Source organism: Spermophilus citellus (assembly GCF_964194105.1).
Source record: "Spermophilus citellus genome assembly, chromosome: 18".
Classification (NCBI taxonomy): Eukaryota; Metazoa; Chordata; class Mammalia; order Rodentia; family Sciuridae; genus Spermophilus; species Spermophilus citellus.
This window is the reverse complement of record NC_138200.1, coordinates 9,629,803-9,654,805: the sequence shown is the minus strand read 5'-3', so window position 1 is coordinate 9,654,805 and position 25,003 is coordinate 9,629,803. Positions and strand designations below refer to the sequence as shown.

Genomic DNA, 25,003 nt, shown 5'->3' with positions numbered 1-25,003 from the left:
TGCGGGTAGGAATTGCGGGTACCAACAGTTCACTGGATTTTAAATTGTAATCGAAGGCGCCAGTGGCTCTCAGATGATCGGCTCCATTAACATCCTACCTCCCGGCTTGTCTGAAACCTGCACATTTAGGAAGGTAGCTTTGGGGACCGCTGGCTTTGGGGAAAGGTGCTGACGTGGGCCTGCGCCGCCCTTTAGCTAAGAAGCCACCGCCGCAGCTAGGCCCGGGGCGCAGCCACACCCCTGGGGGGAGGGCTGCCCCGAAGGGAGTGGACAGCCCCCCTGTCAGTCTTCCCAGTCCGGGAGTGTAAGCTGAGAAGGGAAGGTGGGCCTCACCAGGGGGAGGGCGCCGGGGAACTTCCTGCCCGTGCGCTGCACCGCACCGCCTGAGCGCGCGGGCGGGAGGCGGGCGGCGCGTCAAGGTCAGCTTGGAGCGGGTGGCCGCCTGCCTGGGGGCGGGAGACCCTCCTGGGGGCTGGGCTGAGGCCTCCAAGCTCCTCGGCCATATTGAACAGCCACGCCGAGCCGTCTTTGTCTGCGAAGACCTCTCCCAAGTCCCTGCCGCGTCCCGGGTGCCAGGGCCGGGGAGGACTCGCAGCCCTCGCGCGCCAACTTGGAGTCGGGACACCACGTTACATCTCGGAGCGGGCCTCGAGCCTCGGGACTGACCTCACCCCGGCTCACATAAGCATCCTGGGACTTGATACCCGCCAGCCCTTCGTGGGGAGCCCGACTTGGTCACGACTGGGCTTGTTGCAGGAGGGGACTTTGGAAAGAGAGGGGAGGTGAGACCCTCCGGGCAGCGTTGCCGGGACCCTCCGCCCCGCTTCCCCCTAGACTAGGGGCTTCCCGTCGTCTGTTTGGGCTCCTTGCCCCCCACCCCAGATATCACCCTGGAGATCTTAAAGACGCTGGAGAAAAGCCATATCGGGGGCTGGTTCCCCTGGGGCTTCCTCCCGTCCCCCGACTGCCTCATCCTCTGGAGCGTCCCCGATGTCTGCAAAGATGTGGATCTGGACGTCCTCGTGGAAGCCCTGAAGCCCGTGGGCACCTTTAAGAAGATCGGCAAGGTGTTCCGCAAGGAGGAGGACTCCACGGTGGGCATGCTGCAGATCGGGGAGGACGTGGACTATCTGCTCATCCCCCGCGAGGTCAGGCTGGCGGGGGGCGTGTGGAGGGTCATCTCCAAGCCCGCCACCAAGGAAGCGGAATTTCGGGAGCGGCTGATTCAGTTTCTGGAGGAAGAGGGCCGCACCCTGGAGGACGTGGCCCGCATCATCGAGAAGAGCACCCCACACCCGCCTCAGCCCCCCAAGAAGCCCAAGGAGCCCCAGGTGAGGAGGAGAGTCCAACAGATGGTCCCTCCTCCGCCTCGGCTGGTCGTGGGCACGTTCGACAGCAGCAACGCCAGCGACAGCGACTTCAGCGACTTCGAGACCTCCAGAGCCAAGGGCGGCAAAGGCCCTCGCAGCCGCAGGAAGGTGCGCAAAATGCCCGTCAGCTACTTGGGCAGCAAGTTCCTGGGCAGCGACCTGGAGAGCGAGGACGACGAGGAGCTGGTGGAGGCCTTCCTCCGGCGCGGGGAGAAGAAGCCCAGCGCCCCGCCCGTGCGCCGCAGGGTCAACCTGCCAGTACCCATGTTCGAGAACAACTCCGGGCCCCCACAGTCCAAGGCAGACAGGTGGCGAGAGTACGTCAGCCAGGTGTCCTGGGGGAAGTTGAAACGAAGGGTGAAGGGTTGGGCTCCCAGATCTGGCCCCGAGGTCCGGGAAGCCCCACAAGCCTCCGCCCGGGCGGAGAGAGATGGGGCGTCAGGGCCCAGCCACAGTGCCAGCCCCGGGGACAACATGGGAAACGTAGGAGACAGGAGCGCGCTGGCCACCTCCTCCAGACGATGGAGGCCCAAGATCAACTGGGCCTCCTTAAGACGTCGTCGGAAGGGGGAGGCAGCATCCCCAGCTCCTGGGGCAGACATACCAGCTGACCAGAGGGCAGAGGGTGTACATAACCAGGGGGCAGAGGCTCCAGATGACCGGAGGGCAGAGGCCCCAGCAGATCAAGGGGCAGAGGCTCCAGCCGACCAAGGGGTAGGGGCTCCAGCCAACCTGAGGGCAGAGGAGGCTCCAGTTGACCAAGGGGCAGGGGCTCCAGCCAACCAAGGCACAGAGGCTGCAGACATTCAGAGAGCAGGGGTGCCATCTGACCAGGGGGCAGGGGTGCCAGCTGACCAGGGGGCAGGGGTGCCATCTGACCAGGGGGCAAGGGTCCCAGCTGACCAGGGGGCAGGGGTCCCAGCTGACCAGGGGGCAGGGGTCCCAGCCGACCAGGGGGCAGGGGTGCCAGCCGACCAGGGGGCAGAGTCTCCAGCTGACCAGGGGGCAGAGGCTCCAGCTGACCAGGGGGCAGAGGCTCCAGCTGACCAGGGGGCAGAGGCTCCAGCTGACCAGAGGGCCAGGGCCTCAGCTGACCAGAGGGAAGAGGCTGGGGAGGCCCAGGCTATCCAGGAAGCCGAAGCCTCAGCTGGTCTGGGGGCCGCCGGGGCAGCCCCAGGGGCTGGGGCTCGGAAACAGGTCAAGACCGTGAGGTTCCAGACCCCTGGGCGCTTTTCATGGTTTCGAAAACGCAGAAGAGCCTTCTGGCACACTCCCCGGCTGCCAACCCTGCCCAAGAGAGTCCCCAGGGCAGGTGAGGCCAGGAACCTCAGGGTGCTAAGGGCTGAGGCCAGAGCAGAAGCAGAGCAGGGAGAACAAGAAGATCAGCTGTGAGGGTTCCCTGGGGACCTCAGAGCATCCTGTGCCCCACCTCCCATCAGCCACTAAGGTGCCTCCCTCCCAGGTCCCAGCAGCTACTCTCTCCCTCCAGACTTGTAAATAGAGGTGGACAGAGGGACAGGCAGCACCTCCCATATCTCTACCCAGTGACCCTCATCTTATCTATTGTGCATTTATTTTTTTTTAAATACTATATCCCAAAGAATGTAAAGAAAGAAGCTGATAGGTCAGGGTGGCATTGCCCGGGGTTTTAACTTCTAAGTGCTCAGTTTGAAAAAGGGAGGAGGGCAGAGCAAGGGGGGACTTCCCAGCCTTCCTGCCTCCATTTTGCCAACATTTGTAACTTGGCCTCCTTGAACTTGAAAAGAGGGCATAAGCCAACATGCAAATAAAAGTGTCTCTGAGTTGATGTCCTGGGTCTGGACTTGGCAGCTGACAATGCTCCAGGGTGATTTGGCCCTTGCTGGTGTTCCACTCGGGTCCTCCATGAAGGGGACCCCTGTGTTTATGTCCTCACTTTGGTTAACATACTCTGCCCTGGGCTCTGTGGGTCGGAGGGTACAGGGCTCATGGTTTTGCGTAGCTGCACCCCAGTTGGTGACCAGCTACAAAACAATTTTCTGGGAAACGCACCTGAAACACCTCTGGGGGTCCTTGGTGTGCTAGAATATGGCTTTGCCTGTGCTGGCTGTGTGACCCTCTACTCTATACCTGAGGCAGCGTGGCCACGGATGTGTTGGAAAGTCATAGGGACAGGGCAGAAACGGGGTGCAGGGCAGTGGGCCATGATTGGTTCTTGAAATCTGGGAAGGACTGGGTTGCCAAGACCCGGAGGGGGGTGGGGGGCTTCTTTGAATTGCCTTGTGGCCCTGCGACCCCTAGCAGTGAAAAACAGACAGCAACTGTCTACACCCAAACTCTGCTGAAGTTCAGCAGGAGCAAAGGGTATTTGCAAAGAGGGGTTCACAACAAATTCCACCCTCCAGACTCGGCCGAAGAACTGGCCGGAGCATCTCTGGTAAGTAAAAATCCTGCCCACCTTCCCTGCCCTTTTTGTGGTGCTGGGGATGAACCCATGGCCTCAGAGTGCCAGGCACATGCTCTACCTCACCCCAGCCCCTTTTTCTTCCCTGCTGCGCCCCGAGAGGAGGTGGTCACTGGTGGTAGCACACAGAGCCCTGAGTGGCCCTTGGGCATGGACTTGGCCTTTTGTTCACGGCTCAGCCTGACTAGAAAGAGGCCCAGAGGTTTGGGAGAATGGACAGGTGCGGCCCTGCCTGGAGGGTGGGCTTGGTGAGGTGGACAAGTGTTCGGAGCAGTGCCCTCCATACCTGGACTGCGAGGTGGTGGGGCTGTCCTTTGTGGATGCCCAGTTGGGAGGACAGTGGTCTCAAGGCCGTAGGGACCTGAGCAGTTGGAAGGTAAAAGGGAACAGCAGAGTCCCAGAGAGACCCTGGAAGAAATCTCAGAAGGAACACATGCCATGGCGGGTCTCCAGCCAACCCCAGCGCTGCCCACCTGTCCCTGCAGTACCCAGAGCTCAGTGGGTCTTGGGGGTCAGTGGGTCCTTGAAGGGAAAGGCTTGGCCCTAACAACAGGCAAGATGGATTTGATGTGAAGCTGGATTTCATAGTCATCAGATACTCTTGGCGACACTGGGTCACACCCTCGTTACCGCCACAAGTGTCCATGCACACACAGACCCAGACGCACGCCACGATGACCAACTCCTGCCGGACACACGCAGATCTGCACAAACACCTTAAACCCCCAGCCGATTCTCTCTCTCTGTCTCTCTCTCCTCACACTCTCTCTTAAAAAAAAAACAAAAACCCAGCCAACATGCACAGACCCATGGACACAAATGTGAGCCCACACATTCCCTCGGACACGCAGACCTGCTGGGCCCCATGTACGTACACACGGGAGGCCCCTCACACATTCCCTGCCACACTCACAAATGTCAACTTTTTATATTTATATATATATATATATTTGATTATTTGTAGTTGGACACAATACCTTTATTTGTTTTTATGTGGTGCTGAGGATCAACCCAGGGCCTCACACGTGCTAGGCGAGCGCTCCACGGCAGAGCCACCACCCCAGCCCACAAATGTCAACCTTTACACCCATGCACAAGACGTGCACACACGGCTGGACCTGTGTGCACACACACAATCACAAAACTCGAGACAATTACGCTTTCACACCCTCTTCCTGGTGCCTATTTTTACAGCCTTCTGAGTAGCTCTGAAAGTTGGGCAAATCTGTCCCCCCACTGAGTCTCAGCTTGTCCCTCCCTCCAGTGGACACGGCCTTCTCTGCCCTTCGGTCCCCAGCATCCTCAGGGTGGGTCTCCAACGAGGCCCCAGAGGTGGAAGGATCCCTTGGGTAACCCGAGACAGTAAGAGGATGTTCCGTATTGTTGAGAATCCAAGGGTTTTCCACGTGGCGCCTGCGAGGTCACCCGCCCCCACCCCAAAGCAGCCTGGCATCTGAGTCCAGGGGGAGCGCGGCCCTGTGTGCTTTAAACCAGCGGTCGTGGAGCGCCCCCTGATGGGCACTTCGGGAGCCGCAGCTCGCTCAGGCTCTTGAGCGCGTTGGAGACCCGGGGCCGAGGCGCCACAGCGGGGGTAGTCCTCGGCTGCCACTCTTCCTTCTTCCCTTCAGCAGTTCTAGAACCAGATCTGGAACACGGCTTCACCCTGGAAGTCATGTGACACCCCCTCCCCGCTTGAGCCGGCCGAGGGCCGAGGAAGAAGTCCTGCTCCAGGTTGATGGAGTCTTCCCCAGATCCAGAGGGGACCTTGGAGCAGGACAAAGTGGCGTTCCAGCAACCTCCCCTGCTTCTCTGAGCCTGATTCTTTACCTGGGAACTAGGCGGGAAAACCTGCCCTCATCCTATTGGCCCAAACCTGCTCTTCTTTTACCAGAGCCAAATAAAGATACCCAGACTTGAGACCAAGAGAAAATTGAAGAAGCCTCACCTGCCTGCAGTCCCAGTTCTCAGGAGGCTGAGGTGGGAGGGTGGCTTGAGCCTAGGAGTCCAGGGCAGCCTGGGCAACGCAGGGAGACCCCGCCTGTGTTGGGCCCCGGTCTTTGTCTGATGGGCAATGTGTTTGCTCTCAAATGGCTGAAAACCCCTAAAGTCACCCATTCCTGGACACGCGTCCTACGGGGAGCCACCAAGGTTGTTATGTATGAGAAGGCACCAGATGATCTCACCTCCAGACCACCCTGTCTTTATCCCATGAACACCCTGAACTGGAGCTTTGGGGGGCACGTTTGAGACCTGCTCTCCATCTTCACGCTTGACTCTCCAATAAACCAGGTCTCTCTGGCCAACTCCTCCCCCCCCCCACCCCGAGTTTCAGTGCCCGGCAGGCAGCCTGCAGGGCAAAGCAGGTCTGGTGGGGTACAGATGTCGACACCCGAATGTAGGCACCCCCAGGTCCACCCGGAAACAGATTCAGGCAGGGGTGCGTGAACACCTGGACACTCAGCCTGCCAGGCGAGAGTGGGGTGGAGCCAGTCTCCCTGAAAATTGATTCGCTCACTTCCTGTGGTCCCCACAACCCCACCCTGGGGACCCGGTCTTTCTCCCCAGGGTGCCAGCCCAGCTCCCTGTAGTGGCATGCTCGCTTCCATTCTAAATTCTCCTTCTAAACTGCATTTCAACTAGACTCCGACACCCCCGCAAACACATCCGGAGGCAGGTGGCTTGTTTGGGTGACACAGTCTCCCTCTGCACTGTGCCTGGCATGTGAGGGGCCAGTGATTCCATGTTTACGAACCCCCATAGCCACAGCCTGGCTTGGGCTTTAACCCTGGCTGTTCCCACTTCGGTCCTGCGCTTTCCAGGGGCCACCCGCCCCACGCCTTCCGCCTTCGGGTCTTTGCTCAGGTCACCTCTCTGCCGGGCGCCCCAGGGCACCCAGAGCGCCCCATTCACCCTGAGCGCAATGCTGTCTCCCTTGCCCTCCTCTGGCGGGACTCCTCTGCCCAGCTGGCCTCGCTCTCCAAAGTAGGATCTTGTCCTCATTTAGAAGTTGGTTCCTGGGGACCCTGGACTGTGGACTGCGCCGACCTCCCACTGGGACAGCCCTGCAGTTCCAACCTGCACAGAGGTGGCCTCGGGGGCTGCCCACCTGGCGCTGCGCTTCCTGCCGGCCTCAGGTCCTTGGCGCTGCTCCTTGGGCCTCACCTGCTCCTCCCCACACAGCCCTCTGCTCCCTGGCTCCAGGGGCCGTGCTGTTCTAGAACATTCCCCACCTGGTGCATCCATGGCCTGGTTCTCCCAGCCTGGTTCATTCTGTCCATTAGTCATTCAACAAATGTCAGCTGCTTTTGCATGATGGGCATAGCTGCCGGGTTTCTGTTCTCGCGACTAAAAGGCTCAGGGGTCACTCTAGTTAAATTGGGCTAACTGGGCTGCATGAAATAACCACACAAGAGACACAAATACCTTTTTCTTTGGGGTCTCTGTGACAGCTCCTCTGACCTTAAGGGTCCGCAGAAAGAGAGAGAGCGAGCGAGAGCACATGCTGACCCTTTTTATTGAGAGAAGCTATTTAAATGAGGCAAGGGGTCAGGTTTCAGGGGGCTGAGTCTATCTTCATGATGTCCACTGTCAGCAGGTTGACTGACACCTGGGTAGGCCACACCCAAGGGCACAGTAAGAGGAGGGGACACACACAAGGCACTTCCATGGAAGATTCTATCCTAAATAGGGCAAGGGGTTATACTACAAAGGAACAGGTGAGCCTAGCTTCGCCCATGGGGCTGTAGCAAGGCACACCCATTTCTGTGACTGAGCGCCTCAGCACCCAGCTGGGGAGTGTAACTCAGTCACCCGTAAGGTTGGCCTCACACACATAACATTGGGGCTGGGACAGACAAGGACAGGACAGACCCCATTCCACCTGGGGAGCTGGACCTGAGCGGCTCTGCTGCCCCTCCCCTGCTGCCCACCTGCCCTGGTGTGGGCAGGACCCCGCAGCCACTGCCAGGGCCTTTTGCCAGGGGCTGCTGCGTTGCGGAGGGGGCGCTGAGGGTGGAAAGCAGGAGGAGGGGGTCGCCATCTGGAGGCTGCTCCATGGGGGAGCCACAGGGGTGGGCTGCGAGCTCCTGGGACTCTCCTCAGCAGATGGGCTCTGTGTAGGGGACCTGGGCAGCAGAGTGGCAGCATTTCCCTTAGGCCCCTCTAGCCGCTGGGTGGCAGCCACTTGCCAGTTACTAACCTCTGGCAACCTGCCCTTACCCTTGTTGCACCCGCTGACAGCAGTACCTTGTCACCAATTTCTCTATTAAACTCCCCGACAGCCATCGCTGGTGTGCCATTGAGAACAAGTCAGTGCGCAGGGAGCAGCCGGACTCTGAAGGTCAAGCGAGGAGCTGCGGAAAAGGTTGCACTGTTAATAGGGTGGTCGGGGCACCCTCCCTGGGAGTGTGACATTTGAGGAAAGTTAATTACAGTTAAGTTCAAATTACACCCCTGCAGGGAAGTCCGGCTACCCGGTTGGACAGAGCAGATAGTTATAAGATCTTGGGCTTTGAACTGCGGTGACAAAGGAAGAAGTCTTTCGAGGATTTGGAGATGGAGTGGCTTGACCAGAGGTCAGATGTAACTTCTACCAGGAGCCCTCTGGCAGCCAGGTAGCTGCGGTGCTTGACCGTGAGTCGGGATGAGGCTGCAATCAGATGGGAGTAAAGGCCTATCAGGCTGAGGGCCAGAGCAGAGGCCCGGGGCAAAGCCTGGATAGAGGTCTTTGGGGACAAGTGTGAGTTGGGCATAGAGGGCTGGAGAGCACAATGCAGGGTGAAGACCCAGGTGGGCACCAGGGTGAGGGCCGATGGGGTGGGTGGCTCTGGGATGCCATGAGGGCAGAGCTGGAGGGGGCTGAGGGCGATGCGTGGAGAGACACCATTGGGTGGAGACCAGGACAGAGCCTGGGACTGGGCAGGCGGGGACCCTTGTGGGATGGGGGGAGGCCGAGGTCCAGGATCAGGGTGAGGGCAGCCCTAGAGAATGCAGCTGGGTAAACAGTGTAGCACTCGGGCCAGGTCAGGTGCACTAGAGGCCAGGAAGGGAGGGAGGGACCCAGCAAGGAGACGGAGAGAGGAGCAGCTGGGTCTGCACGGTGGCCAGCTGGGTCTGCATGGCAAGGTCAGCTCCCTGTCCTGACGTCTGTGGGTCCCACTAGCAGCTTTTGGGGAGCATCCCCGCCCCAGATGCATCTTCTCCCCACCAGTCGACTTGTGGCCAGCAGGGCTGCTGACCCGTGGCCTCCTCGAGCCCCTCTTGCTTTCTGGCACATCCTTCTGGGTAGAAGCCCCACAACCAGCTTTCTTCTCCGAATGGGCGCCGGGGCATTGACCTTGGCCACCTGTGTGGGTTCTGTGAGCCCTGCCCTCCCACGTGTTTCCTTCCACTCCTGAGCCACGTCCAGGAGGCCACCCGGAGCCTTCTTCTCCTTGAGGTGGTTCTCTGAGTCAGCCAAGTGCAAATGCATTCCAGAAGGTTCCTGTCCCCTTGACTTCCTCAGGACTCTGGCTGGCGTCCACCCCAAGCCTCCCTCCTCCACAATTTCACGTGGGTTCCGGATGTGTCCTTGCACATAAATGACAATTTGGGGAAGGGCCTCTTTCTTTTCTTTCTTGTCGGTTCAACTCAGCAACTTCGATCACAGAAGGGGTTTTTAACCTGTCCTCCCAGGCGAAGGGTCCCAGGGGTCGGTGCACACCACAGTGGCCAGGAACTCTGGGTTGTCTGTCTACTTCCTCTTTTCTCAGCTCTGATTTTACCACAACCGGCTCCCCGATATGTCCTGTCCACAGTTCCTCCTCGGGCATGTCTCTCACAGCCAGTAGTGCCACTAAGTCGGGGACTCTGCTGTTGTCTTCCTTGGTGTTCAAGCAGATCCACTGTACCCCAGTTTGGGGGTGCAGTCCCTCTTGGCTTTGTCTGTCAAGGTGACCAGAACCAAGAACATGAGGGGTCCAGCTCCATTCCCACAGTCCCGAAGGCCCATTTCCCACTGAGTTCCGCGTACAGTGCACTGGGATCCTGATCTCCACTCAGGTCCCCTGCTATCACCAGGCCCAGCCTCCTCCAAGGAGTCCTCAGACCCACTCCTTCCAGGTCGCCATCCCCGGCCCCTCTTCTTGCCCTTCTGGGTCAACCTCTGTTCCTGCCATCCAGACTGACCCTCCAGGCAATGCTGGCTGCCCTCCAAGGGGCTGACCTCCCCTGCCTCCTGTGCTGACCCTGGGTCTGGGTTCCCCAGAGCGAGGGCTGGGCCTCCCCTGGAGGCCTCTGGGCCTCTCGTCCTGCAGCAGGAGTTGCATCTGCCCAGGACTCCTGTGTCCTGCGCCCGTCCTCACACAGAGCCCTCCAGACCTGCTCCTTGCCCCATCTCCCTGGGGATGGCCGTGTGACCCGTGTCCTCCACAGACTCCACCAGGGTGGCCTTGGCTTCCTGCTCCTTCCTCTGGGCACTCCCTCTGCTCAGCCTGAACCTGCCCAGGGCAGGACGGTGGGCTTCGGGAGGGCTTCCTGTCGGCCTGCTCCAGGCCCTCGTGGACCCAGCTGACTAGCAGGCGCTGTGCACATCCATGTCCAGCCCCCCACCAGTCCTGCCCGAGGAGCATCGCCATAGTCTGCTGGCACCACGCTGATCTTGGGGCAGGAGGGCACCTGGGCAGGCTGGGCGGCAGCACAGGTGCTCATAGCTCTCTGGAAGGCCACCCTTGGGGTTGGCGGCAAGGCTCAGGGCTCCTGCTACCTGCCAGCAGGCTGGACCTGACAACGAGGTCTTCTCCCACACCCGCCCCCCAGGGCAGGCAGGGGATCCGAGAATCCGCAGGGACTTCCCTGGCTGCCCTCCCGGCTTGTGCGACTCCTGCCTCCTTTTGTCCCTGACACAAGCCCGAATGGCTCCATCGGATGCCAGGTGTAGGGGGGCGGCACCCAGCGCAGGAGGTGGGCGTGGGGGATGGGAGCCGATGCTCACAGTGGTGTCTGAGATCAATGGCTGGTCTCCACTCCGCAGGGTCACAGCTCCACCGCAGAGACTGCGCCTGCGACTGGCCCCCGCATCCCCGCACCCGCTCCCCACCCCGCCCATTTTCTTCCCCTGGTGGCTGGACCCTGTCTCCATAGCAACGCTTCACACTGGAGCTGGGGTCTGCCTGGCGGCGGGGGAGCAGCCCAATCTTAAAGAGCGGTCCTGGAAGGAAGATGGGGGCGCTGGAAGCACTAGCTCCGTTAATCAGAGAACAAGGCCGTATTCCCAGGGGACCAGATTCCCTGGAGGGGACCGGCCTCATTCAGGAGTCAGAGGCCTCCTGGGGAGTGTACAGGCCTCAGTCAAGGTCTAATCTACCCCCCCCCCCCAGGGAACAGGTGGGACTCTGATTATAGGCTAGATCAAGGGCACTGGCCTCATCCAGTGTGGCCAGGACTCGCGGGGGACGCGAGCCTCAGTCCCAGTGTCTGTGTCAGGAGAGGCAGGCGCCTGACACCAGAGCGCACAGGACTCTGCAGGCAGGGCACCAGCAGGACTGTATGTGCTCCTGTTCCTAACTACGCATGCGCATTTACGCCACACTGGTGGTCTGAACCTGCGATCATCCGTGAGATACAGCGTGGTGAAGAATTAACGGCTTGGCTGTGAATGTCAGAGACACTCCCACGGGCGCTGGTCCCACCGTCCTTTGCACCCCCTGAAGCTGTCCTGTCCTCCATGGGGCCCAGCAGCCCCATCCTTAGGTTTATATCCCATCCCTACGGTTTCCCCAGCTGAACTCCGGAACATTCTGGAATTTTCCATGGTCTCACTGTTCCTCTGTGAAATGGCAACTACCATGGTCCCTACCTCAAAGGGCTCTCCTGGGATTAAAGAGGTTAACTCCGCGGGAGCTGTTGGAAGAGAGGCTGCCCACATACAGTCATGCTTCATGGAGAGGGACCAGGAGAACTGTTTATGGAGCACTTAAGTTACATAATAAATAAACAGAACAAAGACACCTCGGTTTCCCCTCCCTCAGGCAGTGTTTTTGTTGTTTGACTTTTACATAGGAAGAGATTTAATTGCAAGGTTGTCATGGCAACTGGGCCAAACAACTTACCTTATTTTCCCTACTTTTTTTTTTTTTTTTTTTTGGTCTCCTTTCACCTTTCTGATCCTGAAATGGACATTCCTATTCTCCCACGAGCAGTGTTGTCCAAAAGAAGTACCACCCCAACCTTGAATGATAACTCCATGCATCATGCTAAATGACAGCTACGATTCTTTAATTAAAAAAAAGAAAGACATTGTGTCCATCTAGAACTAAAAAATAAATAATTAAAAGAAAAAAGAAGAAGCAGGTGAAGTGAATTGAAGGCTAGATTTCACTGACCCTGAAATGCACAAGGCGGTGTCATATGCACACACCATGGTACAAAGCAATCAATGCACATTCTCTTCTCCAAAATGAGTCCCTTGGAAGAGCTGCATTCCAAAGGCATGACAGTCACACATGGCCATTGAGGAATTTCTCAAGGGTGTATGTGTGTGTGTGTGCGCGTGTGAACATGTTCAGCACAAGTGTTGTTAATTTCCCTACCCGACTGGAAATCACAATGAAAAGTTTTCCATGCCCAGGAGGATGACCATGGGTGAAGTTCATGTGAAAATGAAGATTCGTACACCCACTAGCTCACCCACTTAAGTCATGTAGGTCAATGGGTTTTACTGTTTTCACAGAGTTGTGACATCACCACGGTCCACTCTTTAGGTGGGCAGGCAAAGCTGGGAGACCCAGGGGTGCTCTACCACAGAGCCGAATCCCCAGCCATATTTTATTTTGAGATAAGATCTCCATAAACATCCCAGGCTGACCTTGGACTTGTGATCCTCCTGCTGCAACCTCCCAGGGTCAAGGGGTTGCAGGCGTGTGCCTGGCTACCACATCCACTTCTGAACAAGCTCATGACTCCAAAGAAGAAGCTCACCGTCCCTCAGCTGTCAGCCTCTCGCTCTCCCGGTCCCCAGTCCTACTGACAGGTGGCTACAGACGCACCTGTTCTGGACAGTTCATCCAAGTGGAACTACAGTGTGTGGCCTTTGTGTCCCACTCTCCAAGTTCCTCCCTGCTGTCGCTGGGTCAGGGCCCACTGCGTTCGTGGCTGGATGGTGTCCTACTGGATACCTATGCCACATTTATTTTATCCATTCATCAACTGATCAGAACTTAGGTTCTTTCTACTTAGGGCTGTTGTGAATAATGCTGCTGTGAATATCTGGGTAGAAATTTCTGCGTGGGCTTGTGTTTTCTCTCTCTTGGGTACACACGTAGGGGTGGGGAGCTGGGTCACACGGTGACTCTGTGTTTAGTCATTTCAGTAACTGAGGGGTGCTTCTTGAAAGATTCATTTTAGAGCAAGAGCCTCATTCTAGTTCCCCACAAAGGTGAGGGGAATGCTCCCCGACAGCCCGGTACTGGCCATGGCAGGGCGTGTCACTTTGTCTTTTTGTGCCTCAGTGACCCCACTTTTTCGCCTGGGGGGGGGCTCAGTGGGAGGGGCGCCAGAGCCCCCCTCCCTCCTTGAGCATGCGCAGAGGAAGAGTCCTTTGAGGACAGGAAGACAGGGTCTCAACCAAGAAGGACTCTGCTCCAGAAGCCAGCCCTGGCCGCCCGCTGCTCTGGGCTGTCCAACCACTGTGGGTTCCTCCTGTTTAAACCACGCAGACCGTGGCGCTTTGTAGTCACCGCCCGGGCACCTAACACTAGGGGCCGCGGAAGTCCCCTGCCCTGAAGTGTGTCTCAGGGCTTCTACGCGGGGCAGTCTGACCCCCTGGGAGTGGGCTATGATACAGACACCTGGCAGAGAAGAGGGGCGCTTTGGGTTGTCACAGTGACCTGGGAACTTGCCGCATTCGAGGGGTGGTCCAGGGATATCCAATGCCCAGGTGTGTCCTGAACTGTGACTTGCCCCATGTCTCACAAGCCACCGGCACTCACATGGGTGAAACTTCTGCCTGCAAGGAGCTCAGCCCGGAAGCTCTCTGTTTTACATAGACACCTAGAGCCCCCAGCATCCTCCACGTTACAGTCCAACCAACTCCTTTTCTTGCTTCTCTTAAACCCCTGCGACAATGGAAGGCAGGTGTGACCTTTGATCCTCTTCCCTACTTTCTGGCTGCTCTGCCCCATTCATTTCTCTCCTGGTGGGTGGGGTGACGAGCAGGGCTGGGTGGGGGTGTCTTGGTTTCAGAAGCCAAAAAGAGAATTAGAGACTGAAACATGCTGAAGGAGGCTTGTGGCATTCGAGGAGCTGAGGGTCCCTGTGGTTGACAAGTTCCAGGGCAGAGGATAAGGACAGACTGGACCCAAAGGTCCTGTCTCACCCCCTCCCTTGACATTTCCCCTGGTGGTGGTGGATCTCCTCCCGGACAGAGATGGGACCAGTTGCCTCTAAGTTTCCTGTGGGAGTAGCTGGGAGAAAAGGGCACATGAAACGGTTTGCAAAATTCTTTCCCTCTTTCTGCGTTTGAAGTGGGGAGATCAAGTCCCTTTAACTGGAACTCGCACGGTAGGAGCAGGGGTTCTCAAAGTGTGGTGGCCCAGGGGACCCCCGGGGACCCCAGGCCATTTCAGAGAGTCCCTGAGGTCCAACCTATTTTCATAATAAGGGAAGGGGAGGTGCCATCATTGGTCTTTTCACTCTTACCAGCCTTCAGTGGAATTTTCCAGAACCTACACAGTGTCTGACGTTGCAACTGACAGAAGAAGCAGGTAGAAGGACTGTTGAGTCAGACATGAAAGATGTGCAAAACTGTTAAAAGAGAACATCACCAGTCTTCTCCTGAATCCTTCTTTTGTCTCGAAAAATACATCTAGTCATCAAGATCATAATCCTGTTATTAAGGTTGAAAAGCACAACACTTGTAAAGTATGATATGTCTGGAATCTAAATGTGCTCATAAGAAGCCCCTCTTCCCTGTTTTCATTATCATAAACTGCAGCAGATACGTAAAAAGGAAAAAGGTTTTTTTCTAAGAATGACTTTTTGACGAGTCATATCCTTTGCATGATATCGTCAACATTTCAAGGAGTATCGATATAAATGATTTTAGAGGTAATCTTAGAAAGGTTGGTAAATGTTCTGACTCAGATTAGAATCAATCATTATCTACTAAGTAACTTGAAAATACAATGGAACTTGAAATAATTGGGAAGATGTAGGATGCAGGACATGACATCCCAAATATCTGAGTTGAAATTAGTACAACTTTTTGTGTGAAACAAAAACTTACTTAGTTTTTCATATTTATGAACAGATATTATCAAAATGAAATATGTTTATGTTACAAATTAAATAAATAAAGTTTCACATTTATTTCGGTCAATTCTTCTTCTTTTTTTTAATATTTATTTTTTAGTTCTCGGCGGACACAACATCTTTGTTGGTATGTGGTGCTGAGGATCGAACCCAGGCCGCACGCATGCCAGGCGAGCACGCTACCACTTGAGCCACATCCCCAGCCTCGGTCAATTCTTCTTAAAGGGAATTATAAATGCTGATCAATTTGAAAGAATGTACATGTAAGTAATCTCAATGAGTCAAAGTTCACAATATTTAAAAAATTGGAATAAAATTAATATCAATAAATTAAACAAAGAAAGAAAAATATGTCTGTTGTTGGTTGTGGTGGTGCACACCTGTAATACCAGTAACTCAGAGGCTGAGGCAGGAGGATTGCAAGTTTGAGGCCAGCCTCAGCAACTTAGCAAGGCCCTAAGCAACTTTTCGGGACCCTGTCTCAAAATAAAAAATAAACAGGGCTGGGGGCTGGGGCTATAGCTCAGTGGTAGAGCGCTCGCCTAGCATGTGGGTTCGATATTCAGCACCACATAAAAATAAATTAATAAAATAAAGGCATTGTGTCCATCTACAACTAAAAAAATATTTTTAAAAAAAGAGCTGGGGGGCTGGGGATGTGGCTCAAGTGGTATCGCGCTCACCTGGCATGCGTGCGGCCGGGGTTCAATCCTCAGCACCACATACAAACAAAGATGTTGTGTCTGCGGAGAACTGAAAAATAAATATTAAAAAAAAAATTCTCTCTCTCTCTCTAAAAAAAAAAAAAAAAAGAGCTGGGGATGTGGCCCAGTGGTTAAGTGTCCCTGGGTTTAATCCCCAGTACCAAATAATAATAATAATAATAAATTCATATACATGAATATGTAACATGTTACTGCTATTTTTTAAAGAGTTATAAACAAATTAGGCAAATGTGGACAGATAAAAACCACATAAATAAAAACTCTTAAAGCTTCCTTGATAATTTTTGTGCAATCAAATTTTTAATAACAAAGATATCATTTTTAACAGGATCAAATATACTTGACTAAGTCTGGATTTTTTTTTAATGAATCTAGACCAAAGCACAAATGAACAGAAAATATATTTGAGCACAAAAATTCTAAAGTATTTAAAGAGAATCTCTAAGCAGTATTTCATTTTTGCAAAACAGACATATCTTGTACTGATGAAATATCTTCAAATGCTTTTCCTTTACCAATTTCTAATAATTTGAGCTGGGTGTGGTGGTGCACGCCTGTAATCCCAGTGGCTTGGGAGGCTGAGGCAGGAGGATTGCAAGTTCAAAGCCAGACTCAGCAACTCAGGGAGACCCTCAGCAACTTAGCAAGACCGTGTCTCAAAATTTAAAAAGGGGGTGGGCTGGGGATGTGGCTCCATGGTTAAGCACCCCTGGGTTCAACCCCCAGTACAAAAACAATTAAAAAATAATAATTTGAGGGGTCTTGAGACCAAAGACTTGCAGAAACACCTGGAGAATGTAATGCAATGTTCCCTGGGCCCCCAACTAAGAAAGGATTGGGGGTGTTTCCTCCCGTGGGTTACAACAGCCCGGGAGCTGAGAGCACTGCAGGTGGGTCTCCATTCCAGTCTTTCTGTCTCACCCTCTCTCAGCCCAAGCAGTGTTGCCAGGGAAACCAGATCAGCATATCCCCAAAGCAAAATCAGTTTAACTCCCTCACGTCAGGATGGCAGGGGAGCAAGCACCTTCCAGGACCTGCATCTCCAAGGAACTGTCACCTCTGCTGGACGCCACATCTTTAAAATGGCCTCTTGAATGTGTCTCTCTCCCCCTTTCCTCCCGTATCCTGAGCAAACTCTGTCACTTTTAATTTTTTGTCTGTCCTTTTATTAACAAGTGTTCTTGCAAAATGTGCCCAGCCACCAGGCACGATGGCGCATGCTCTTAATTCAGAGTCTAGAGGCTGAGGCAGGAGGATCTCAAAGCCAAGGCCAGTCTGGACAAATTGACAAAATTAAATATAAAAGGAGCTGGGGGGGGGGCGGGGCGGTGCTGGGCTGTGGCTCAGCGGTAGAGCTCTCGACTAGAACATTTGAGGCCGTGGGTTCGATCCTCAGCACCACATAAAAATAAATAAATAAAATAAAGGCATTGTGTCCAACTACAAGTAAAAAATATTTAAAAAACAAAGAAATGGAGCTGAGATGTAGCTCAGTGGTAAAGCGCCCCTGGGTTCAGCCGCCAGTGCCACAGAAAAAGCAAAGATTAAGTCCTTGTTGAACCGCAGGCCGGTGACACAGTAAGAAGCTCTCCCCCCCCCCCCATCTGCAGGAAAACCAGGGGAGAGCTGGCAGGCGCCCAAGAGGTGCAACAAGACCTCCGCGGTAGAGGTCTGATGGGGCCCCTGGTCACACATCTCATGACCTCACTCAGGCCGCGGCGCGTGAGTCCCCACGCAGAGCTCTGGTTGTCACCTCCCTGGTGATCCTGGGGAGAACCTGGGGTCCTCCGAGGGTGGGCTCAGTCCCAGGGCGAGGCAGATCTGGTCTGTGTCTATGGGGTGTGGGCTGTGAGACAGTGTGAGGGGGGTGCAGGGGTGCCAAGGAGGGTGACCCGGGGCAGAGAGCAGAAAGCTGCCCAGCGAGCGGGGCACGCGGAGAAGTGGCCACCACCCGAGTACACTGAGCCGCTGGGAGGACAGTGCAGGGTGGGGTAACGACACTGGTTTTGCTGTGAGCGGGAGCTGTGCGAGGGGTTGGGTGGACCTTGTGTATTGCTGCAAAACAGAATTTTATGGCTTAAAATAACAGCGACGGCATATTATTCTGTCGATTTTGCAATCAATGCTGTGTTGAGTTGGCTGGTTCTGCTTCATGAGCCTCGATTGGGGAAGAAATGTCCAGGGTGGCTTCTCCACTTAGATGCCTGGTCCCCACCCCTCACACCCAGCTTCCCGCTGCCTGGAGTTGGGGGGATCAGCAAGTGGGGATCTTCCAGTCAGACTTAGGGGCCACATGGAGGGGACTTGAGTCAAGCCAGGCTGCCTGGATTCAGAGTCTAGCACTGTGCAACCCTGGGCAAGTCCCCCACCTTCTCTGAGCCTTAGTTTGCCCATCTGTGAAAGGTGCACAATAAAGAGAGGAAACTTCCCTAAGATGATGGATGAGCACGTGGTAAGACACACATGGTCACAGGTCTTGTTTGAGTACTGAATCCCGGCACCCACTTGAGCCAAATCTTTTCGGAAACTTTTGGGCCGACCCCTGCGCCCTGGGACAGCGCCCCTGGTGGCGGACACTGGCTGACACACCCCCTCCTCGCAGGAGAAGCTGAGGGGCTGGTCCACTAGGGTTGGAGCCCAGTCTTCCCTCATGGAGTTCCAGGACCTGGTCACAGCGGAGAGGGCAGCCGCCTCCTCCGCTCCAGCCCCTGTCGCGCCCTTCCCATTCATCTGCCACACGCCACAAATGTGACCCTTCCTCTCCCTTACCCTAGAGCTCCCCGAGGCTCCCCAGCTCCCTCCTGGCCTGCTATGAGGCCCTGCTTGCTGTACTCCAGCTTAAAGTGCCAGGCTCTGGGCTTAAGCCCACGACACAGGGGTCCTGGGTCTCCCCACAGGGCTGTGAACCGCGGGAACGTCAGGACCTGAGCTGTCCTGCTCATTGTTATCCTAGGTTCCAAGGAGAAGGTTGTGCGGAAAGTGTGTGTGTGAAGAGCCCGGCCCGGTGGCCCACGCGTGTAATCCCACTGGCTCGGGAGGCTGAGGCAGGAGGATCTCGAGTTCAAAGCCAGCCTCATCAACAGCAAAGAGCTAAGGAACTCAGTGAGACCCTGTCTCGTTATACAGTATAAAAAGGGGTGGGGATGTGGCTCGGTTGAGTGCCCCAGCTCAATCCCTGGTATAGACTGAGAGAGAGGGAGGAGGAGGGGGGGAGGGGGAGGGGGAGGGGGAGGAATGAAAGGGGAGGGAGGACAAGAGGAGCCCCCAGGAGGAGTCCCCAGGAGGACCCTTTAAACCTCTGGTTCCTTCCCTTCCCTGAACCGCCTCCCTAGACCCACCAGAGGGCGCTCTGACCCAGCCGGTGCCTAATGGCGCTTGGGTTTGTGTCTAGGAAAAGGAATTAGGACAGTGAAGAGGACCATTAGCACCAACAACCTCCACTTAAACCTCCTGCTGCCTGGCTAAACCTTCGGTGCCCAACCCAACACAGCCACTCGGCCACCTCAGGAAGGAGCAAAGTGAGGCCCAGAGAGGTTGACTTTCCCAGTGTTGCACAGCACCTAAACTGCTTGGAAACCCCTGGTGTCCTCAGTGACCCCACCGCTCTCTGCTCTTTGGTCACACCCCTGGCATGACCAAGTCTCAGACCCCGTGAGCCTGGCCCCGCCACCTCCCTAATCCCCTGCTAACACACCTACTTTCATCACCACCCAGTCCCCCTGTCCTCCTCCAGTCAGGGAGGCCACCGGCCACCAGCCACCTGGACAGCACTTTCCCTTTCCTTCCACCACGTCCCACAAAGGTCACTCGGTGTCACCTCTGGGAAGCCTGCCCTGATCCAACCCACCTCCCGGACAGCCCCAGCCTCTTCCTCCCAGTGTTGACGTCCATGTGGGGTCAGGCCAGAGCCCCAGGAGGGTCTGCTGGGATCGCCAAGATCCCCCAGAGTCCCCTGTATCAGCCACAAAACACTGAGAGGGTGAGCAGAGCCTCCGGCATTGACGTGAGCGGGGGAACAGGATGGAGCCTCCTCCTCCCCAGCCAAGGATCCAGACACCTTCCACAAACACCCACCTGGGCACCCTGGCCCGCTCCCCTGCCAAGGACACGGGCTCCCAGCATTCAGCCCCCTGGGGTTGTCAGACCCAGGACTCCTGGGCTTGCAGGACAGACCCCCGCCTGTGCTAACCCCTGCTCGGCCTCGGGGTGGGTCCTGGGTAAAGAAACATCGGCTATTTTGCCCAAATGGAAGGAGGGAGGGAGAGAGGGGTGAAGGCCTAACCCAGGGCTCATCAAGAGAGTCTCCAGATCTCTGCCCCCAGGGGGTGAAGCGGCAGGGGCAGGCATTAGCAGGTAGCTCTAGAGGCACCACCAGGTGTGGCCCTGGAGCATAGTGGGGCCGCACATTTGGGGTGCCAACAGATATCAGATCGTACCTCCCCACATATCATAGTATGATAGTGTCAAAAAGGAAAAAGGCCTCAGGCCAATTAAACTGAGCAGAGTTTGTTCTGCTGTTAAAACAAAATCAGTGCAGCCAGGCCCCAGCGGATCTGGAGGCTGAGGCAGGAGGATGGCGAGTTCAAGGCCAACCTCAGCAACTTAGTGAGACCGTGTCTCAAAATAAAATATAAATAGGGCTGGGGACGTGGCTGAGTGGCTAAGCAGCCCTGGGTTCAATCCTTGGTTCCCCTCAAAATGAGGTTGGGACTGAAGCTCAGCGGGAGAATGGAGGCGTAGCCCCGGAGAGGCCCTGGGTTGGATCCCAGCTCCAGAAACAGAAAGCAAAACAACCAAGTGAAACAAGGCGAGCCTCAGGCAGCCTCCAGACCAGTCGGCCCCAGAAGGAAAGGAGGGACTTGGAGGCCACTGACTTCGACTCCGAGGCTCCAGCCTAACGGGTCAGTCGGTCCAGGCTGGTGCCTGCCCAGTGGAATGCTCACCTTCTCCAGATGACCAAGTGACAGGCATTAGCTCTGCCAAGTCCCCACACTGAGTCGTGGCCCCTGAGCACCCTCCCTGTTCCCTGGGTGTTTGCTGGGCCTGGGCCTCTTGCAGGAGACCCCTCCCACTCCGGGGCCTCCCAGGGCCCTTATTTAAGGATACTCTGCAGGTGTCCCCGGAGCTCCTCCCAGGGCCCTCTGAGCACCCCACCCCCTATACCAAGCAGCCCTGGGGGACCTGGACTGCTGTGCCCTGCATGCCCCCACTTCTCCTGTCTCCCGGGCCACCCTCACTGTCCAGCTCACCCCAGACCTGGAGCCTGGTTCTCCCAAGAGAGGCCTGGTCCCCCAGAACGAGTCCTCTTTTTCTGATACAGGCCTGGACCCCCCACTGGAGCCAGCTCAGTGTGAGGCTGCCTCCCAGGGTCCTGACTGACCCCAGTAAACACACCCCATGCCCACGCTCACATTCCCTGGGCTCCTTAAAATGACCCCTGAATACGGTTGCTATGGGAACAGTGATAGCCAATGGTGCCAGAGAGCCAGTCCACTAGGAGCCCAGAGCTCTGCTGGGGTGGAGAAGCCACAGGGTTAAAGGGCAGCAAGTGTCCACATGGGCTGTTGTGGGAAGCCATTCTGACACGTGACTGGGTGACTCCCGTTAAGGGCCTGAGGCGCTTTGGCTCTGTCGAAGCTTTCCCGACCCTTTCCTGATGAGAGAGCCCATCCGTGTGGGGGTGTGCCTGACCACTGACCCCGGGGACCCAATCACTGACCCTGACCTTGGAGTGCAGTCCCCCCTCAACCTTCATTGGATGGAATTCTCCCCTGAATCTCTTGTTCCCCAAATAAAAGGCTACTCCCCGGCGTGTTCGCTCTCTCTCTCTCCTGCTAGCCCAGAGTAATCCTCGCTGCCCTGCTGGGCGGCTAAAAGCAGAAACCAGGGAGGTGAGCCGTCTCGGACCTAGCAATATAAATAAGGTAACTGTCTGTGTGTTTTATTTCGATCTCTTCTAACTAACTTTATGCCTAGAACCTCATTAATGAAACCACTGCGCAGGCCGCGTGGTAGAGGCTGTTGCAGGAGGCACAGTGTCCCCATCTTTAAGTCCCCAGCAGCTGGTGGGTGGGGGCAGTGGGGGACCCACTGTCCAGAAGGGTCCTTCCCAGCTGGCCTCAGAGCCTGGCCAGTGGCACCCCAGACAGGAGGTACCTGCACCCCCATGGGTCCTGTAGCCAGTGGACACATCCTCAGAGAGCCCTGGGGGGCGGGTGTGGAAGAAGACCTCGGCGTCCAGGTCCAGCCCGCTGGCAGGTAGCAGGAGCCCTGAGCCTTGCCACATTCACTTGAACCTGAGCGCTAACCCCAGGGGGTGGCCTCCAGAGAGCTATGGGCACGTGTGCTGCCGCCCAGCCTGCTCCGGGTGCCCTCCTGCCCCAAGATCAGCGTGGAGCCAGCAGACTATGGCCATGCTGCTTTGGCAGGACTGGTGGGGGGGCTGGACATGGACACGCACAGCGCCTGCTAGTCACCTGGGTCCCCGAGGGCCTGGAGCAGGCCGACAGGAAGCCCTCCCGAAGCCCACCGTCCTGCCCTGGGCAAGTTCAGGCTGAGCAGAGGGAGTGCCCAGAGGAAGGAGCAGGAAGCCAGGGCCACCCTGGTGGAGTCTGTGGAGGACACGGGTCACGCGGCCATCCCCAGGGAGATGGGGCAAGGAGCAGGTCTGGAGGGCTCTGTGTGAGGACCGGTGCAGGACACAGGAGTCCTGGGCAGATGCAACTCCTGCTGCAGGCGAGAGGCCCAGAGGCCTCCAGGGGAGGCCCAGCCCTCGCTCTGGGGAACCCAGGCCCAGGGTCAGCACTGGAGGCAGGGGAGGTCAGCCCCTTGGAGGGCAGCCAGCATTGCAGAAGGAGCACCCCGTGACTAGGAGGAGGTTGTTCCCATGCTGAAGAAGGAGTCTGAGGATCCCCAGGGAGAGAGCCTGGAGTCCAGATTGAGGAGGCGGACAAGGGGGACAGGAGCAGAGATGACAGTGACAGAGAGCTGTGCAGGAGAAAGCTTCTTACCAAGAAGTGGGGGGCTGGGGCTCAGGCTCAGTGGTAGAGGGCTTGCCCACCATGCACGAGGCACTGGGTTCGATCCTCCGCACCACATAGATGTAAAATGGAGACAGTGTGTCCACCCAAAACTGAAGAATAAATATTAAAAAACAAAAACAAACCAAGAAGTGGGCCCTTCCCTAGGATGGGGACAGGGCTGATGACCCCATGAACTGCTTGGCTTTGGTGACCATGACAGACAAAACCAAAAAGGAGGAGATGGAGAAACAGCCATCAGAGAAGGCAGGCAGGAGTGTCCCCAACGTGCCAGCTCTCACAGCCGAAGGAGACCTTACGGACAAACTGTCCAGGACGGCAATGCCTCAGAGTGCGCCCCAGGAAGGCCACAAACAGGTCAGCAAGGGGGTACAGAGAGCCAGGGTCTGTGGTCATCTGGTCTACACCAGCGCCTCAGACACCAAAACTCACAGGAGGGTGGAAACTTCGATCCTGAGATCAGTCCCCGGGCTGGAGCAGCCAGAGAGACAAACAAGGTGCCCTTCCCGAGCCTGTCCCTCAGGTCCAAGGACACATCCAGAACCCAAGGGAAGGTGAAGGAGGCCGGCCTCAAGGTGAAGGCCACTGTCCAGAGGAAGGTGGAGAAGGAAGGAGGACAGGAACCTTCCAAAGGCATTTCTACTTTGAGTCAGGTAATGTGCCCTGAGGGGAACAAGGCTCAGGGACCTCAGAAGTCACACACCCTCCCTTGGCCCATATTCTACTTGTTAGAAGTGTGTCTCTAAGTCCAGCCCACAGTCAAGGGGAGGAGACTCTCCCATGAAGGGAAGGGCATAGAATATCTCAGGATGTGTCTCCAAAAGGAAGGACAAGTTTTTAAACATAGCCAAGTGCCACGCAGACCTAAAAAAGTAACAAGAATTTTTAAAAATCACTAAATATGTATTTAGTGTTCAACTTTCTGTCTCCTTAATGCTATCAGTTTTTTCTATGTTTGAATGGGATTAAAAAAAAAAAAAAGTCCAACATTGCAATTAATTGCCATGTCATTCAAACCTCTTCTAATCTCTGCAATAGGATCTCTTCTAATCTGGGGTTCCTCCAGCCCTTTATATATTTTGTTTTGTTTTGAAACAGGAACCTTGCTAAATTGCTGAGGCTGGCCTCAAACTGGTCATCCTCCTGCCTTGGCCTCTCAAGTTGCAGGTATTACAGGTGTGCACCACCTCTCTTAAAAAAGAGAGCAAGATGAAGGATCCCTTCCCTCCTGCAGCTGGGAAGAGAAGGATACTATTTTGCACCATAAAATCGGTCTAAATTATCAGGGTCTACAAAGTGGAAGGTCGAGAACATTCCCCAAGCATTCATCTTCTCCTGGGCAGCCAAGGAAGTGCCCCTGAATTTTCTGGTGACAAACGTGGTCCAGGCTCTGTTCACATAAGCCTGTCCTTGAAAGGGGGATTTGAACAAAAGAATTTGAGATTCTCGTAGAAATTGTTGCAATATCTAAACAAAAAGAACCTCCCAAAGAGGCCTGAATTCTGATTGGTTGTCTTCCTTGATTACTTATTGCCATGGTGACAAGGAGGTTAAATAGCATATCCTCCTCCCCCTCTTGGCAGTGTTGAGGATGGAGGAAGCCTCATGCATGCTGGGAAAGTGCTCTGTCACTGAGCGATGTCGCCAACCCCTTCCATCTTTTTGAAGGAATTCTCTATCAAATCTGAAAAGTATCATTTTTCTCCTTCCACAAGCATGATGAAATAAAAGCCTAAGGTTCTTCTAGACTTTTTTTGACAAAAAAAAAATGAGAGTTTGGTTTTAATCTAAATTAGCAAAAGCACTGAGGACGTGAAAGGGGTTTAGATCGTGGTGGCCGCTGTCCCGAGGGCAATTACTGTTCAGTTCCGCGCGCCACCTGGTGGTCGATCGGAGAACAGCATGGCCACTCGAAGGCGACTCCCCGCCCTTCCCGTCGGTTTCCTGCACCGCAGCCCTGGCCAACCCCCCGGCTTGTTCCTAGGGGTTTTAGACTGACAGGAATCTGACAGAAATGACCTGGATTTTACGACGAGCTGCAGTTTGCATCTTGGTTTTGGAGTCCTAAGCCACCTGGTATCCAGATATTCCAGCTCCTCCAACAGCATCTGCTGTGGAAGAACTAGGAGAACTGAAGCT

The 25,003-nt window shown here is 55.6% G+C and overlaps 1 protein-coding gene and 1 pseudogene across 2 annotated transcripts; one reads left to right on the top strand and one right to left on the bottom strand.

Annotated features, from left to right (window-relative positions):
* The first annotated feature begins 285 nt into the window (after window positions 1-285).
* On the top strand, window positions 286-3,177 carry CCDC8 (coiled-coil domain containing 8). Its single transcript, XM_081275426.1, has one exon. The coding sequence runs from the start codon at window positions 1,101-1,103 to the stop codon at window positions 2,760-2,762; it is 1,662 nt and encodes a 553-aa protein (XP_081131552.1). The 5' UTR covers window positions 286-1,100; the 3' UTR covers window positions 2,763-3,177.
* Window positions 3,178-8,212: 5,035 nt separating this feature from the next.
* LOC308637373 lies at window positions 8,213-10,728 on the bottom strand (annotated as a pseudogene). The gene is made up of 2 exons: window positions 10,171-10,728; window positions 8,213-9,808 (listed from the first exon to the last, which is right to left on the bottom strand). The product of its transcript is annotated as an uncharacterized misc_RNA (transcript).
* Window positions 10,729-25,003: the final 14,275 nt, after the last annotated feature.

What these genes read in the sequence shown, in the direction of transcription:
- CCDC8 (XM_081275426.1), top strand. Translation starts at nt 1,101, where the DNA reads ATGCTGCAGATCGGGGAGGACGTGGACTATCTGCTCATCCCCCGCGAG.